This window comes from Schistocerca gregaria, chromosome 4 (assembly GCF_023897955.1).
Source record: "Schistocerca gregaria isolate iqSchGreg1 chromosome 4, iqSchGreg1.2, whole genome shotgun sequence".
Lineage (NCBI taxonomy): Eukaryota > Metazoa > Arthropoda > Insecta > Orthoptera > Acrididae > Schistocerca > Schistocerca gregaria.
The window spans coordinates 219,625,800-219,644,862 of NC_064923.1; the positions used below are offsets into that span (position 1 = coordinate 219,625,800).

At 40.0% G+C, this 19,063-nt stretch overlaps 1 protein-coding gene across 1 annotated transcript in view; it reads right to left on the reverse strand.

Annotated features, from left to right (window-relative positions):
- LOC126268126 (acidic amino acid decarboxylase GADL1) overlaps positions 1–19,063 on the reverse strand; it is a 137,512-nt gene that overhangs the window by 34,634 nt on the left and 83,815 nt on the right. The window contains exons 6-8 of the mRNA XM_049973656.1: positions 13,392–13,456; positions 7,179–7,257; positions 4,185–4,384 (exon numbers count right to left, since the gene is read on the reverse strand). Coding sequence (XP_049829613.1) covers positions 4,185–4,384; positions 7,179–7,257; positions 13,392–13,456 — 344 coding nt within the window. The remainder of the gene's footprint in view (positions 1–4,184; positions 4,385–7,178; positions 7,258–13,391; positions 13,457–19,063) is intronic.

Genomic DNA, 19,063 nt, shown 5'->3' on the forward strand with positions numbered 1-19,063 from the left:
ATCAAGCCACAATAAAAATTGTCATTTAAAAAAAAAATAGACCCAAATGTGCAAAATAAACAAGACAGATTTGTGAGATTAGCAATAACTAATTGCATGAGAGAATAGATGTGACACATGCCTGCAAAAAGTAGTATTAAATAGAAAATAAAATTTTAACCAGTGTTTGAAGACTTTAAAACCAGTTGCTGAAGATCTAAGTTTTCAGCTGAGCAAAAGTTGAATTAATGAGCTCTTTTGCCTCTTCATTATATTTCCATCAAACAATACTGTGGCAACCATTGGCTGCCAATGACTCTAGAACGAAGAGTGCTCTATCTTCAGAGTTATTGCGATTTGGATCTTGTTTCTGCACTGTGTTTGTTTTCACTTGATGTGCATTTTTTTCTGGTTACTGTGTGTGAATGAATAGTGTTTGATCATAACTGTTGATTATTTCTGCCTGGGACTGGTCAAAGTTGATAGAAAATCCTCTGTACTAGAACAGCTTTAACCTTGTAATTGAACAGAGTCCTTTAATTTATTATATTTGTATGGAAAATGGATGAAGAATAAGATCTTGTCCCTGAAAGATATTACAGTCACTGCCAAGTGAAGAAAATTGTGTATGTAATTATTGCAACACAGTTCCATTCTGTGCTTGGATATGTATTGCTCAGTCACTGAGGCGTGTCTAACAGCAGGCCAAGGCTAGACAGACTTCACAAAGAACATTATGTGTCCCAAGGACATAAAGAAATTAGGTTACAAGGTCATCAGTGAATCTGATCTAAGCAAGGGAAACTGAGAAGAGACTGGAGGCTCATCTCTCGGTGTAACATAAGATGGTAAATACCATGTCTGGTATTTATATTCATGTCCTATTCTATGACCCTGTGATCAATCTGCCAAAGGGAGGCCTAATAGAGCCTGCGGATCATGTGGCTTTTTGTCAACGAATCACTGATTTTGGCAACAAGCAGATAAGACTAGAGACAGTGATGGACCTCACAGGAGAAAAATTTGTCACTGTAAACTTTGTCAACAATGAAGAGCTTCAAATTGCCAGTGGGTCCTGCCTTTCCAGATGATAGAATGTTTGCAAAATGCCCACTCATCCTCCACATGCCAGTGCCCATAATTTGCACATTTTAAGGGTAGTGTGACTGTGATGATCACAGTACAGAACCATGAGGAATACTCAGTAGCATAGGCCATCCTTGAGCCACACTTAGAGTATCTTCACCACCGTAGAAGAAAAGTTCTGCAGCAAAATGAGCTATCCTATCCTTGGGTAGTGACGTCCAAACACATTACTGATCTCCTCCATGAGCCATGTTCTGGTACAGTGAAAGTGCACCTACCCGAGAAGACAAATAACAGCAGCAAAGGTCATCCTCAAGCCACTACTCATCATCTGGCTGCCCACACAGTCAACGTGAGGAGGCAAAGGGCCAGAGAGATCCACCTCTTGGCTGAACAGCTTGGCATAGATTGCAGGGCAAAAGTGCAACAACCATAATTCTGCTAGCATTTACAATGTTTCTGCAGTCTGTAACTGGAGTACATTGCTAAGTACTGTCGTGCCGAGCCGGTATGTGTGTGCTGTGTAGGTACTCACATTCGCTGAGACTGCACAACCAATATAGAACACCTGCCACAATACCGTAAGTATGACAGCAATGGTATGACTGCCAGGCACAGCTGTGAAGTGCTGTTAGAGCAGTGAGCAGCCCTAGGTAAAAAGAAGTGCAAACACAGATGGTGGGACCAAAGGAGAAGATACTGCCAGGTTAACAAAGATATGAGTACATGAAGTCATGCAGTGTGACTGCCATGCCACTGTAGAGCATGTCAACACCCAAACTGCAAGGCAGCATGAAGATGGGAATGCCTGCCCTCACTACCAAGAACCAGCAGTTGGTCTAATGTAGCACTCAGAAATTGCTATAGCCACCAGCACTAAGTAGCCAGTGGTGGCTTAGCAAAGACCGTATGTTGCTTCAGGAACCATGAGAGAGTATTTAACGTCCTGTCAACAACGTGGCCATTAGAAGAGGACCACAAGCTGAGACTGTTTCAGGGATGGGGCAGGAATCAGCTGTGCCCTTTCAACAGAACCATTCTGGCATTTACCTGGGATGATTTAGTAAAATCACAGAAAACCTAAATCAGATGGTCAGATGTGGATTTGAAACACCTCCTGAATGCAAGTCCAGTGTGCTAACCGCTGTGCCACATCTCTGAGTTTTGCTTCAGGATCAAAAGGAGAAGCTTCACAACTTGGAGAGTGTGGTTTTTGGTGTAGTTTCTCAAGTGTTGATTTCTCAAGTGTTGATGGACTTATCTGTCACCATGAGTGAGGCCTCAGCAGTCAGAGATAGTAGTCATGTGTGTGAGTTGCATCTGCGGGCGTGTGCGTGTGTGTGTATGTTGTATCTCCAACAAAGGCCTTGTTCGCCAAAAGCTCATTTTCTGACAATCTTTTTGTTGTGCCTGTCCGTGACACAGCATCTCCACTATGCAATAAGTAGCAACCAACCTTTTCATAATATTGTAACATTCCATCCTGGATTTCTCATTGTTGTGTTTCATTTCTATTGTTGACATGACTACAAGAGCAATGTGAAGTTCACTCCTCCCATTTCGTGAAATGCTACTGTGCGGAGTGGAACTTGCTTCCTACACTCCTTGCTACACTTCTCTGAAAATTGCAAACAATTACAGATACAGCATGACTACTGCAAAGTGCCTCAAAATGGTTTGTATATTCTTACACTGTTTTCTAATATGACATACTCCCCTCATTTGTTAGGAATTGTCCATTTGGAACATTCAATACTTTCATGGATATCTGTATTAACTGTACCACATATGCATTTGTAAGGTGTAACAATTATGTTTTCATGAGTGCTTCTTCTAAAATCTATGATTATTGCCATGGGTATGCAGAATAAGGTGACACAGTGGTTAAGATGGAAAAAATGTTTTGATATAATTGCTCATCAGTAATTGCATAATTAGAAACAGAACACTGGCTATCTTAAAGATGGGAAACAAGATTGGCAATAGATTTGTTATAGGCATCACCCCAGCATTCATCTTAGGTGATTTAAGGAAACCACAGAAAACCTAATTCAAAGCAAGATAAAAGTTTTAATCAATGTGCCATCATTCAGTACAATGATTAATACACCATGTTTGCATTTGTAATTGAGTCTGTGTAATTTGAGCCCTGATAGTTGTAGTGGGCTGAGACCAGTAGCTTTGTAGGCCTACCTCAACCAATAACATAACATGATTTTGTAAACATCTCCAAGGCAACATCTCAGCATTGTCACAACTCTGTAAACAGCCATCTGTTGGCACTTTGCAATTGAAAGCTTGCAACAGTGATATGAGTTGTTAGGGATCTTCTTACACCGTCTCAACTATAGGAGGAGCAAGGCTGAAATCTCCATCTACACATCAAAAGTTACATTTCCTGTGGATTCTTTAAACCAGTTCAGCAACTGATAGGCCATGGCCATGCCCAATTTTTTTCTCCATTCTTTTCTATTTGAGTCAGTGCTCCATGTCTAACGGTCTCACTGTTGAAAATAAAATAGAAAGAAACTTCCACATGGGAAAAATATATTAAAAACAAAGATTCCAAGACTTACCAAGCGGGAAAGCACCGGCAGACAGGCACAATGAACAAAACACACAAACACACACACAGAATTACTAGCTTTCGCAACCGATGGTTGCTTCTTCAGGAAGGAGAGGGAAAGACGAAAGGATGTGGGTTTTAAGGGAGAGGGTAAGGAGTCATTCCAATCCCGGGAGCTGAAAGACTTCCCTTAGGGGGGAAAAAAAAAGGACAGGTGTACACTCGCACACACACACACACACACACACACACACACACACACACACACACACACATATCCATCCGCACATACACAGACACAAGCAGACATATTTAAAGGCTGTTGATGTAGACATTAAACTCTAAGCTCCCTTTCTTTTCCATGAATAAGCCCATCTTTCCCTGGAAGTCCATGCTATTCAAATAAACAGCAGCAAGATGACATCAACAATATGAAACTATAACTTAATTCCACTTTCATATTACTTGCACTGCAAATCCCAGAGTGATGATATTCTCTATCAGTCTGACCTATGTTTACTATAAAGTTTTGCATCTAATTGTGGATACTTACTGTGCACAATCCATAGCGTTGTTCACTAAATATTCAAATCCTTCATTCCCTCTAGCTTTCCACATTATCCATAACTTGAATGCATCAACTTTTCGTCCACACTGCACACTTTTGTCACCAGTATCATAAGACACATCATAGAATTTGTCTTGTTGGAAAAGATATGTGGCAGATGCAGAATTGCAGTGATGCAGCAGTCCCTTTAAAATGATACAATCAACATAAGTTCCAATAAAGTCATGTTAACTACGTAAAAAAGAGATATATGTATCTCAAATACAGAAGTACAGTCAAATCTGACACAATCAGTGAAAAATGCACCAGAAGAAGATAGCCTCTCATATTTTCAATGATAGTTTACCAACATCTGAATCAACAGATACAAATTATGGAATGGCAGCAAGCTGCAGATTGTTACAGGAACTTGGGATTTGCATAACATTATTAGTCTAATTGTTTAATTTCATTATTATATTTGAGTAAGTGCTCTGAAAGTAGAACTCTTGTACAGGGGGATTATACATCAAAATTAACCATAATATTCATATCCCAGGGGTAAAACTTTCAGAGGTGTTGTACAAAGTGAACTGAGCTGTGAATGTAGTGTTCGTAGTTCCCCACTGAGAATGTGTTTCAGGTTCTTTGCCAGCAGGCTTGCAAGTGCACCAATATTACTACGGATCTTAGAGGAATGCCTTTCTGCATACTTTAGGAACGTGATAGTCATAGTGGCACAGCTGCTTGTATTCTAAGACTGTTAATGGTGTTATGCAGCAAGCCTGATTCATTAAGAATAGTCATCACTTTCCTCTCAATTTTATTCATAAAATCTTTCTATCTACCTACAGGCAACTTCATACAATAGAACAAACATCTTCTTACTCTAGCCCATATGTGACATTAAGATCATAGCATTACCCCTGCCTGCTTGCAGAATTAGTTTCCTCGTTCTCCCACAGATTTGTCAATGCTATCCACTCTTTCTTGGACATGTTGGAACTTAGCATTGGCATCTTGGTAACTACTCTACAGGTTTGCACTGTACATCCTCTGCTGCTTCCAGAGGGAGTAAAGCTGCAACATGCCCCACTGAGCTCAGGTAATTTGCTATTAGCAGCAATTTTGGAGTGGGCAGGGGTTTCAATTTAAACAAGGGTTGGGGATCCAGTAATCAAGTTATTAAAATCTCACTGACTGTCACAGCAACAATAGCTGGGAAATGCTGAGAGAATGTGTGCTCCACAGAATGTCAATGTAGTGGGCATTGGAAATCGAACACAGACTTAAATAACAGTACAAGGCCAATGATAGTTCACAGTCTGGTCACAGTCAGGCAGTATGTTCACACAACAGAACAACTCCCAGTACATGAAGAAAACAGCTGGGTCAGCTGTTGAAATATTGTACATGAAATGGAAATAACAACTCAGAAGCACACCATTAACCCGTCACACAAGAAATCTGAGAAATCATAACATTCCTCCACCTTTCCACCTAATTGCATCACACTACATGGATTGGAACAAGTGAAATGTGGTTGGCAAATACTTCTTGCTATATCCTCAAAAGAGGAATAGCTTCCCAAAAGTTCTTTGTACTCCTCCCAAGGAGGTTGCCCACTTTATACCCAAATTACTGCACATTCTTTTCATCTTTACATTACTGCTTCTCCAGTTACCTTATCCCATGAATGATACTCTTGTGATAGACTTTCTTGGAAAATCTGTCCCATGGATCCTTCCATTACCTCCCATTCCAGCCCTACTAGAGGCATAGCATCTACCATAGCACTTGTGAAAACATTCACGTCATTCACCAATACTGCTGCAACTATTGTGCAGTTTTCTTGTTTGGCACCACCACCATCAACAGTCCTTCTGTATGATTGATCATTAATAACATGAGGACAAGTTTAAGCATCTGTTACAGTAAATTCTACTCAGAACAGTCTGATCAACTGCTGTCATCACATTGAATCCATCCAATCTGATTTGGCCTCTCCTTACAAAAACCAGATTCTCTCAACCACACATATACTGGTACCACAAACCTGAGTGCCTTACTCTCAACTATTCCATGGGCTCCTCTGGCCTCTCCTCAGTCCCCTGTAGCACCTGCCCCCATCCCTTTACTATCTCCACCAAACTCTTGCTGCTTCTATCACCAGCATAAATTTTCTCCCTACATCTTAATAAAATTAAGATAATATTTTCTGGCTCAGCATACGCATTTACTACTCTCACTGGGTTCATTCTGTTGTTAGTTGTTCTCTACCCTCCTCCCTACTGTTTTCTTAGAATTCTCCCTCTTTCTACTCTTCCTGTTCCGCCCTCCCACATTCCTTTACCTTGCCGTCCTGTATGCAATCTGGAACTACAATTACTTACGTTTATGGGAATTGTTCCTGCTAACGTGCCATGGTTGACAGTCTCCTCCCAAGGACTGACTAACAAGGCATTATGCCTTTCATATGTTTATGAATTTTCATTTTACTGTCTTACATATGAGGGCATTTGTTACAGATATTAGGACAAGGACACAAAATGCTAGTCCAATATTAAGACAGAGAGAGCTAAATGGATTTGAATGGCTTGCATGCTTTGTGTTATAGTTCTGTATTCCTTAGTTAATGTGAAACAGTTTTTCATTTAGTCATACTACTAACGAACAAAAAGCGCTGACTACTGACTATTGACAGTAAGAAATACAAGGTTTTGAAGAGGCTTCTGCAGGTTTTTGAGTCATCACCTATACACAGTTGTCTTATTACTCTTTTTTCCCCATAAATATGTTATTTATCACTGCTACATTACCATAAAAATATATAACTAGTAAACCATGAGGTAATGGAAATTTGCAATATGCACAATAATTCTGTCTGCAGGAGAACACAGAGGGAAGTGTTTTTAAAAAAGAAGTTTCATTCTACATGTTGATATGCTTATACACATTAAGTGAGCAGTTAAAAAATAACTTTTACCAAACTTAACTCACTTTTTCTTTAAGAAGGAAGGCAGAACACTGAAGTGGAGCACCAAGCATTTTGTGAGCATTCCAGGAGACAGAATCAGTCCTAGAAAAAGGATAAGTGTAATTTATCTTCTTAAAGAGCACATTTGCAGCCACTTACTTTAAGACTATTAAATGAAAAAATGAAAAATTATAAAGAATATAATTACTGCTCAGTGAGAAAGAATTCTTTGAAATCAAATGCAGAACATCAGATATGCATATGAACAGTCATTAGCCGCTGGAGATTTCAATTCAAGACATCTAGAAAATGTGACTAGACAAAATTTTATTCAACACCAAATTTACTCCCAATCAATGTGCCCAAGATGGGCAATGTTAAAGTGATACAACTGAAAAACAGCTCATACAGCACAACCTTTTGGTGTAAGATCTGAAATGACAGATATTTTTGTTTCTGTCTTCAGAAGGTGTGAAACATACAACAGGCAGAATATTTGTCATAAAGAAAACAACGTTACTCAAGGGAGAGCATATTAGTAGGTGAACATATATAAGAATAAGGACAGTGGATATGGAAATAGAACAAAAATGGCAGATCAGCAGGACCTACTTGGAAAGATGTAGAAAATGCAAAAAATAGGTTCCAATAATCTCCTCTATCTGCTATAATGCCCACAAGTATAAGAAAAGGCACAACAGATGGTTCTTCAGTACTCCCCAGCATGTATCATGAGCGAAAAGTTCTTGGCAAACAGAAAGACTGTTGTGACAAACATGCACAACGATTTGATAATATATTCCACTGTTACCGCCAGACATACTATAAGATGTGCCAAGAGTGGAAGTGTTCCCTCCTTCATCCATGTATCCAGTGGTGGATGAAGTATTCTGTTCTAGGTATATGCCTCAGCACTGCACTTGGCTCACTGTCGTTCTGTCCACATCCCCCAGCAGTCCTATGTTTGCTTGTTCTTTGAGCTATGGTTTTTGATTCTTGAACAGTAGTGTAGGTTCCTACTGATTTATGAGCAGGTTTAGCACCAGGTCCGAAGGTTAACGGATATGGTGCTTTCAATTGTGTTTGGTAAGGTTTATGATTACTTAGATTTCAATGGATCCTTTTATGATGAATTCCCACAATTGAGTGCAGACATATTTTTTTTCTGAAATTCATGAAATACCCACTGCCAAATACTAGTTAGGGGCTGCTGACATGCCGGATTGCCCTAAATGTGTGTGCTTTTGGTGTTAAGTGCAACATTCTTCTTGAATTCTTACCATTTCATGAGGGGAAAAAGCCATTTCATGAGAAAGCTTAGGGAGCATTAGGATATGAGGTAAAGATAACACAACAATGGAAAAACATAGAGAAATAGGGTGGTAGAAGACTTATAGTAACCAGCTAAATTTATTATTACTCTTTAACATCAAGAGATTAAAAATAAACAATGTGGTAATTACAATTTTAGTATGCTAGGCCAGGCGGCAGTTTGAGGTCCTTAGACAAGCGCTCATCAGTCTATCATATCACATGCAAAGTAAACACACTTTTGCTGTCAAAATTTTAACAGTAAATTGTCAAAATATCTGTAACAAAATTCCCGAATTTCCCTCCACTCAAGTTATTTATGGAATGGAGGGTTGCCTGAAACCCAAATTAGAAATCTCTGAAATATTTAGCAAGGCATGGAACATATAACAAAACTACAGATTAGACGTCATAGGAGGGGGAGTGTTCACTGCACGCAGCAAAGATATCGTGTCTATGGAGTTTGAAATTGAGTCTAACTGTGAAGTTATCTGGATGCAAGTAACAGGCCTAGATGAATTCAGGTTAACTGTTGGATGTTTTGGAATCATTCGGACAAAGTTTATAGTTAGTAGTGCAGAAATACCTAGAGCATACAATTTTGGAGGTGACTTTTATCTACAAACATCTATGGATCCATTGGAGGCAGTATGGATGGGCAGTCTTGTGAAGTAATTTTCAGTACATTTTCCAAAGACTGTTTTAAAAATGTAGATCAACAGTCCATTCACAACAGAAATATTTTAGATCTCTACAAAGAGACTGACACTGACAGTGTTAGTATAGAGAAAGGGATTTGTGATCATAATGTGACCACAGGCAGGGTGGTTACTTAAATTAATAAATCCCTCAAAAAAGCTTTGAGTTCTGCTAGAAAAAGCAAATAAGCAGTTGTTAACATCCCACTTATACAATGGTTGAACATCATTTAGTTTCAATATGATGGACACAAGGAATTATGGGCAAAGTGTAAATTGCACCGTCATGAAATATGTGATGAATAAGTGGACTAAGGCTGGAAAAGACCCACTGTTGTTTAATAAAAAAATGTGGAAAATGCTGAGGAAGCAGAGACTGCTAAATTCTTGGTTCAAAAATGAATGCGCAAATAATGACATGCAAGAGTTAGTAGAAATCCACCACCATATCTTAGCAAAAGATCTTGCCAAGCAACCAAGAAAATTCTGGTCCTACATAAAATAACTTCTATAGAGTGACTCACTGATCAGTCTGCTATGCCAACAGGAAATCTGAAGTTTTAAATTTCATGTTTAAGAAATCGCTAAAAAACATACTGTTGTTTGACTGTTGCACAGACTCCCTTAAGGAGGACATTGTAGTACACGTCACTTGCAAAAAGAAACAACTGAAAGAGTTGAAAACCAACACATCATCAGGTCTGGTGACATATTGACAGATTGTACTCCATGGAATTGGCTCCTTATTTAGGTTGCTTTTATTGTGAATCTCTCGCGCAGTGCAAAGTCCCAAGCGTTCAGTACAATACTCAGCTTGCCCTTTTCTTACACGATATCCTGTAAACAATGGATGAAGGGTAACAGGCAGATCTCATATTACTAGATTTTTTAAAAGTGTTCAATAAGGTGCTCTACTGCAGACCATTAACAAAGGTATGAGCATACTGAATCCAGTATATTGTCCTCAATAGCTAGTGTTCATCAGTGACAACAGTATTATCGGGAGTGCCCCTGAAAGTGTGATAGAACTGCTGTTATTCTTTCTCTACATACAAATGATCTGATGGACAGGGTGAGCAGTAATTTGTGTCTATTTCCTGATGAAAGTAAATAGTCAACTTTGGTCCATTAGGAGAAAGTGTGGTTCATTAGTAAAGATGAAAGCGTATAGAACACTAGCTGAGCCATTCTTGAGTACTGCTCGGGTGTTCCGGATCCCCATCAGTTTGTATTAAAGGAAGACATCAAAGCAATTCAGAGGGGGTATGCTAGATTTGTTACCAGTAGTTGTGATGAACATGCAAGAACAGTAGGAATCTCTTGAGGGAAGGTGATGTTCATTTTGAGGAACACTATTGAGAAAATTTAGAGAACCATCATTTGAGACCGACAACAGAACAATTCTACTACTGCCAACATACATTTTGCATAAGCACTATGAAAGAAAGGTAGAGAAATTAGGGCTCTTATGGAGGCATATAGACAGCTGTTTTTGCCTCGCTCTATTTGAAACTGGAGCAAGAAAGGGGATGACTAGTAGTGGCACAAGGTATTCTCTGACACATGACACATGGAGGCTTGTGGAGTATATATGTAGATGTAGAAGTAGATTTAGATATCACTGTCAGTCACTGCCAACAGCAAAATTAACAGTGTGTTAACTGTAAGTTGGTCTATTGCCAGAGGGAGCTGCAAGGAGTGGAACAGACCCCACACTGACCACCACAGGAATCAATGCAGGGGAAAGAGAGCTCCACCCACCTCGTGCAGTGCAGGCACCTTAACATGTGCTTCTTGCTTCTGGGACAGCAGAAGTCATGCATGGAGGTAAATTTCACTTAAATGTCACTCATAATCCTGAGGTATTTAAAGAAGATCCTAACTGCAACAATTACATAAACTTATCATGAGGAAAAATTCAGAACAGTGTTATAAAAAACATTAACACAGCAGACAACAACGACTACACCACACAGTATGTCAGCTAGATGATGTTGGCTGCAACTAAATGACTGCCAGCTGAAGCTTTCCCTCCTCTACCAATTCAGGTCTAGTAAACCCATCAGCCAAACCACAGTTTCTACATTGTATTTCATCTCTGCTTATTCTCCATTATAACTATATTACGGAAAAGTTCCTATGAGTCATTGGCAAGCACACACAAAAGACAAAGAAAAGTTGTTAGCATTGGAATCAATTGTTTCATGAGCTACACCACCACCCCACACAAACACACACACACACACACACACACACACACACACCTGCATAATGTCAGGTGGCAGTGATTAGAGTTCAGCAGGTGCTCTGTGTGGGATGGGGTTTGTGTTGAGGGAGGTGCGTAGAGGGAGAGAGAGGTGCAAGACAAGAAGGGTTGGGAGTGGGTATCCAGCAGCTCAGAGGGAGGCAGCCGAATTTCTGACCAGAAATGTAGAGGGGAGGGATGTCAGATGTATGGGTTAGGTGTGTGATGCACAGCTGCTGGAGCAGATGAGGAGCAGCACACAATGAAGGCGACGTGGAGACTTGAATTGGAAGGGGTTGATAGGCTAGAAAAAGGGGAAACTGTTGAGTGGAGGGTGTCGAGTGAGTGGGTTAACGGGGACAGACCAGGAGGGTTACAGGAGTGAAGGATGTATTGCAAGCATAACTCCAACCTACATTGTTTGCAAAATTCATGGTAGAATAATGGATCCATATGGTCTGGGTCATGAAGCAGCCACTGAAATTAAGCTAGTTGTGCTCAGGCACATTTTGTACCACTGGGTGGTAAACTTTGTTTTTGGCCACAGTTTGGAGGTGGTCATTCATTCTGGCGTACATGGTTGGTTGTCAGATCAATAAGAAAGCTGTGAGTGATTGTAGTAGAGTTGCTACAAGACACGGCTGTTTTCAGACATGGCCCCATGTCTTATGGGGTAGGATAAGCCTGTGACAGGAAGTGTAGGAAGTGCTCGGTGGGTGGATTTGGCAGATCTTGCACCTGGGTCTCCCACATGATATAATCACTGTTGCAAGGGGCTGGGAGTGGGGGGAGTGAGAATGGCATAGGAATCGACTAGGATTATGTATGTTGAGTGGCTGTCAGATGCCACTTTAGGATGGGTGGGAAGGATCTTGGGTAGGATGTCCTTTGTAGATGAGCCTCGAGAGTGGAGGAGGATTAGGGATGTGTGAGAATATGATATGGGAAATCTGTTTGCAGATAAGGTTTGGCAGTAATGCCTGTCTGCAAAGGCCCTTGTGTCATCTTCAGCATGTTAGACACAAGAGATCTCTCTCATCACTGAAGATACACTGCCCACTGTTGGCAGGACTGCATGGGACAAATTTTATGCTGTGGAAAGGATGAAAGGCACTGAAATGCAGATGCTATTTGTGATTAGTGAGTTCAGTATACACATGTATGGATGAAGCCATCACAGAGGTGGGGGTCAACATCCAGCAATGTGGTGTATTGGGTTGAAGAGGACCAAGTGAAGCAGATGGGAGAGCAGGTATTGAGGTTGTGGCAACAGCCCTCAAAGCTGCTATCACCCCAACCACTTTTCCTGTCTTCCTGTCTCCTGCCTCTCTCTCCTTCTACCTACTACACCTGATATGACCTTCAGCCTCATGCAGACCATCTGTCAGATTGCAGTCATAGCATTGTATGCCCAGTCAGCACTATGTTGGGGCACAGGTGAGTGTGTGTGTGTGTGTGTGTGTGTGTGTGTGTGTGTGTGTGTGTGTGTGTGTGTGTGTGTGTGTGCTGGTACTGTAGCTTCAGAAAGGACCGATTCCAAAAACCAGCATGTTTTCTTTCTCTTTTGTAAGCTCCTCGATCACTCAATGCGTCTACTATTCGGTGATTGGTCTCCCCCAATCTCGAATTATTTACTTTCTGCCATAACTTTCTTACTGTATTTGTATCTTCTAAAAGATGCATCAAACATGTAATCAGCTGCCCATTTCAGCAACAAGACAAACAGCAAAAATACACCTTATTCTACCAACAAGGCCACTAAAATAGTTATACCACACTACGTAATGATCACATATGTACAAAAATGAATGTTTATTTTACTCTTATTATATCTAAAGTTACCAACCTATACAAAAATTCAATAAAGTTTGTATCTTTATAAAGTCTGTGATGAAATATCATTAGATACCAAGCAGTAGGTCATCAAATCTTTTGCTTCATTTTAATATTTATTAAAATGTTTTCCTTCTTAAATACTGTACCGGTCAATTCCTGTTAACCTATGTGAATACTTCTTTGAGAGGATTAAGCTTCCACCCCAGCAAGCCTGAAAATAAAATTTATGCTTTAGACCTGCAGGCCAGAACAAAAAGAAAAAAGCTGAAGATATTAGACATTTATTCAACGGGTTTATGAAGCACAAAACAGTCAAAAGTAAAACTTGCACTCAACAGAATGTACAGGTGACAGAAGCAATTCATAACCAGTAACCACTGACATTATAGGTACACAGAGTGAGCAAAATAAAACTGGTCAAAAATATTTACAGTAAGACTGATGTGGGACTAATGTTTTAATGAACATCACCTTAGATGCTGTAAATGGCCACCATTGACATTGATGTACCACCATTTTGCAACTAAGTTTTGCACTGCAGAGTTTGCTAGACATTTTGTCAAAGTATTTCCAGATTTAACACTGTCCAAGCAGTTCCAGACAGGTTTTCCACAATTGTGCTGACAATGAATACATGCTGTTTTATGATAAGCATCATTTTGTATCATATTCAACTGATCAATAAACATGTCTACTCCCCTCACTCACTCAACTGTAATAAAAGAGCAAAGTACTCAGGACAGATTATGCAGGAGATGTGCATGCACAGACATGTGACAGCAACCAACTGCTATATTGAAATTGTATTAATATGAGTCAGTTCTGCACCAGTCTTATAAATAGTCTTTTATGTGTGTGTTCTGCTTGGTGAGTAGATTTTTTATCTATTCAATTAAAGAAGTTTATAGACAATTGTACATTGACATGAGACTATCACTCTGAAATGCATCAAGTGATAAGTTATAGTGTTCAGCAACAAAAACAAATACAAAGCAACATTCCTTTGGACATGGGTTGTTCACAAGTTAAGTATTTCATATAGTTCAAACTTAAATAAAGTGAGCTAATATTTTGTGTGTATTGTAGTATCCACTCAACCTCCTCCAGAAGTACATCCAGTCATGCTGGAACCCACTTCAGTGCCAATGCAAATGTCTCAAGTATTTTTTCAGCCGGCACCAGAATGGTGACAAGGGTGGTTGCTAGTGTACTACAGTGTGCTGTTCCATCTATCACATGCCTCACAATGGTGATGATGATGCGTGGACATTTATTCCCATGCACTGAATTCTGCTCTGGTCTGCCTTGAGGTTATTTCTGGTCTCCCTCAAATCACAGTGCCCAATATAATATTACTACATTTTTGTGTATCCTATAAAGTGTCTAACAATGTCTGAGCTCCCACGAGAAATGTCTCTAAATGAAGCTGTTCAGTTTCACGCGTGGCACGTTGAACTACTCAATATACAACAGACGACAACCTCTCTCCTAAGTTTCACTAGTTTAAAGATAAAGAAGAGGACTGGTTGGAATACCATGCCCAATTCGAAGTACATTTCACAGTTTACAACATTAAAAGCATGGTCTACATAGCTTTCTTTTTATCAACTATCAGAGCCAACTTGTATGGAATGTGTCTTAAATTGAGCCCCAACTTCCATCCAGAAGATATTGCTCATAACATAATATACAAATTCACATCACTATGGTGATATTCAAATTTTTTCATCTTAAGAAGCACCATGAACAGTGGATTGCTGAATTCAAAGGGCTAACAAGATATTGTAGGTTCAAGTGTTCTTGTGGAGTCATTTATTATGATGTTGTGTTATGTGATGCAATCATCCAAAAGGTGTCAGATGTACACATTTGCACTGCTGTCCTTAAATTAGGAGATGTGAATCTGAAAATAGTTTCATCAATTGTAGAGTCTTAAAGTACTGTGGACACAACTGAAGTTGATTTTGAGGCTCTGACTGTTTCTATTATTCACAGTGCACAAGGCACTCAGTCTAAAGTTCATGCTAATGTTAAAGTGAATAAAAAGAGGGCTCAGATTAACAGTAAATGTACAGATAAAACTTTTCAGTCATGTAGTACATGAGGTGTATGTCAGAATAAAGTGAGGAAGTCTTATCCTCAGTGTTTTTCAAACCATGATAGAAAAGCTTGTCCTTGTTGTGATGCAAAGTGTTTCACGTGTGGTAAATATCCACACAGTCTGTTTACAAGGCAGCCAGGGCAGGTATCAGTCTAGCACACAGCTACAGTATAACTTTTGGGAAGTGAATGTCGTGTTGGCACAATCATTACAGCAGGCACCAATGAAGGCTCACTTTTCTGCATCGCTGTAGTTCACAGACAGAAGAATAAACTTGTCGTCCAGTTAATGGAGGTTCAAAAGACAATTAAATTTCAGTTAGACACATTTGCATCTGTTTCCCTCATCAATAAACATGCGTATGAAATGATCAGTAGCCCACAGCTACAAAAGCCTTCTTATCTTTTGTTTGCATATATCTGACAGAAAATATCAGTACTTGGAACATGGAGTTTTTCCAGCAACTTCTTCTGTCTTTACAAAGAATGTTTCATTTCATGCACTATCTTTTAGAAACAGTGCAAACATTTTTGGTTTAGACTTGTTTGATTTATCCAGGCTGTGTATACAAGACAATGTGTTGCAAATCAGTTTTTCAGTGCCTCATACCAATGTTTCCTACTTGTGCAATAACTACAGTGAACTTTTTGAAACAGGATTAGGGATGGTAACAGATTTGAAGGTGCACATTACTGTTAAAGACAATGTGCAACCACAATTGTATCATCCTTGGTCTGATCCCCATGCAATCTGTGAGCAGGTTGTTCAGGAGCTGCAATGATGGAAAGGCACTGGGATAATATAACCAATTTCTGCAAGTCAGTGGGCATCACCCTTAGTCATTCTCAAACAGTCATCTGGAAATTTACATCTGTTTGATGATTTCAAAACCACAGTAAACCCACAAACTGTTGTGGATTAATTCCATTTTCCATGACAAGAGGCATTCATGGACAGACTGGGTCAGGGCAGATCCTCCTAGATAGATTTACGTGATGCATTCTTACAGTTACCATTGGATGAGCATTCCAAGGAATATTTTGTGATCAACACTCATCTGGATTTGTTCCAGTTTTAAATACTAATGCTGAGAAGTGTTTCCACTCATACTATTTCTCAGTGCTTCCTGGAACAGTTAACAGCAAAAGTCCCTTAATGTACAAACTATCTGGATGATATTTTGTCATGGGTCATATGCCTGCTGAAGAGATGGCAAATTTAGAATGTTTGTTTAAAGTTCACTGGGTGACTAGCTTAAATGCAACAGGGAAAAGTGCTTCTCCTTACATGAAGAACTTGAATATTTATGATGTGTCATACATGCACATCGTATCCATCCTGCTTATTTGCTCTTGTCTGTGACTAAATATCTGATAGTGCCCCATAACATCAAGGAACTACAGCAGTTAGAGTGAACCTTGCATATTATATTAATTTTATTTTAGATGTGCGAAAACTCCTGCTCTGCTGAATGAGCTATACCGGAAAGGTGTTCCTTTTGTTTGGTCTCAAGAATGTCAGTGGGTATTTCAGTGGTTTTAGGATGCATTGTGAAGTCATCATCATCTAATTCATTTTGATCTAGCTAAGTCTGAAAGTATTTGTTTGGAGTGTAGCCATGTATGGAAGTGAAACATGGACAATAACTAGTTTGGACAAGAAGAGAATAGAAGCTTTCGAAATGTGGTGCTACAGAAGAATGCTGAAGATAAGGTGGATAGATCACGTAACTAATGAGGAGGTATTGAATAGGATTGGGGAGAAGAGAAGTTTGTGGCACAACTTGACTAGAAGAAGGGATCAGTTAGTAGGACATGTTTTGAGGCATCAAGGGATCACAAATTTAGCATTGGAGGGCAGCGCGGAGGGTAAAAATCGTAGAGGGAGACCAAGAGATGAATACACTAAGCAGATTCAGAAGGATGTAGGTTGCAGTAGGTACTGGGAGATGAAGAAGCTTGCACAAGATAGAGTAGCATGGAAAGCTGCATCAAACCAGTCTCAGGACTGAAGACAACAACAACAACAACAACAACAACAAACAAGTCTGTTGTGTTACTGTGGATACATCTTATGGGATTGCAGCCATGCTCTCCTATAGAACTGGTTCGTCAGATCAACCCCTATCATTTGCCTTGAAAGCTCTCAACAAAATGCAGAGCAGTTACAGTCAGCTTGAAAAAAGAGATTCTCGCCATTATCTGTAGTATTACCAAGTGCCACCAACATTTGTTAAATTCTTCTAAGGCCATCCCGCCATGAACAGTACAAAAATTGCAATGTTGGGCTCTGTTATTATCTATATGAGTTGTTGTACAGGTTCACTGCACAACATCTGAATGTTGACTTCTTGTCTCCATAACAAATCGGTACTGACACAGCTTTTGATTCATCTGAGGAATCATGTTATCATATCAATACCCAGGATTTTGCAACTTTTAAAATTTTCCACTTGATTTTCAGTGTATTGCTGAGGCAAATGCTTCCAACATAGCTCTTCAGGTAGTTTTGCGATACGTGTGCCAAGGATCGTCACATACTTTGAAAGAAATTCCCAACCCACGTCACTACTTTCCACATCATCACACGCTATACGCATGGTGTCAGGTGTTCCACTGTTGCATACAGAGACTGCTGATGAATGGGCATGAGTCGTCATTTCCTCTGGCAGAAAGTTTTGCCTTTGTTGCAACAAGCTCACTGGAGTATAGTTTGCACAAAGCAACTCACCCACCTTTATTGTACTTGGCAGGACATGGATGCCCAAATTCAGCAAATGACCTGTCATTGCACTGTTTGTGCAGAGCACCAATTTGCTCCACTGTAATGCTTTTCTCAGTGGCCACGTCTGTCCAGTCCATGGCAACTATCACATTGACTTCATGGGTCCATGCTAAAACATGTAATGGGTGTTAGTGGCAGATACATACAGTAAACTTCCTTTTGTAGTCTGATTAACATACACCATTTTTTTTAAGTCTTCATGAGGCCCTTGTCTTGGACACTAGACGACAATTCACATTAGCCAATCTTCAATAGTTTTGTGCTCGCAATGGCATAACCATGCAATTACTGTTCATTTTCACCTTCCATATAACGATGAAGCTGAAAGGTTCCACTGAACACTTCAAAAATCACATGGAGAAACTCCATTCCTCTCATACATGGGAGCAATCCTAAACGATTTTTCTTTTATCCTGCCATTCCTTGCCACAGGACACGATGTCACTGGCAGAATGCTTGTCGTTATTGTACCCTGGTGAATCTTCTGTGGTCACCATTGAAACAGTTTGATTAGACAAAGTTTCAGATGCAGGACAGTTTTCTTTAAAGTTATTAGTATGACACAGTGTTCAGAGCACGGTCTTGTCGCACCAGTCTTGGGTTGTTTCTCTTACATCATTCACAGTTCCTTTGGGCTGCTCAGGCATCACCAGAGCAAGGTCTGGCACACTTATGTCTGTGACTTTGAATAGAATTTTCCCCCATAGACATAGGACGTCACTGGGCTCCACAACAGCTGTCATCCCCACCTCTCCACCCACTGTGGTCAGTGCTTCCAGCATGGAGCCAATGGGGATTGATGTCATGCCATCACTGATGGTCTTGCAGCCCAAGCCGATTTCCATGGGGGCACTGCACCAGACAGCCATCATAATGCCCCTAGAGTTCCAACCAACCATAATGTCTGTGTCACTGCATGTGTGTGTGTGCACC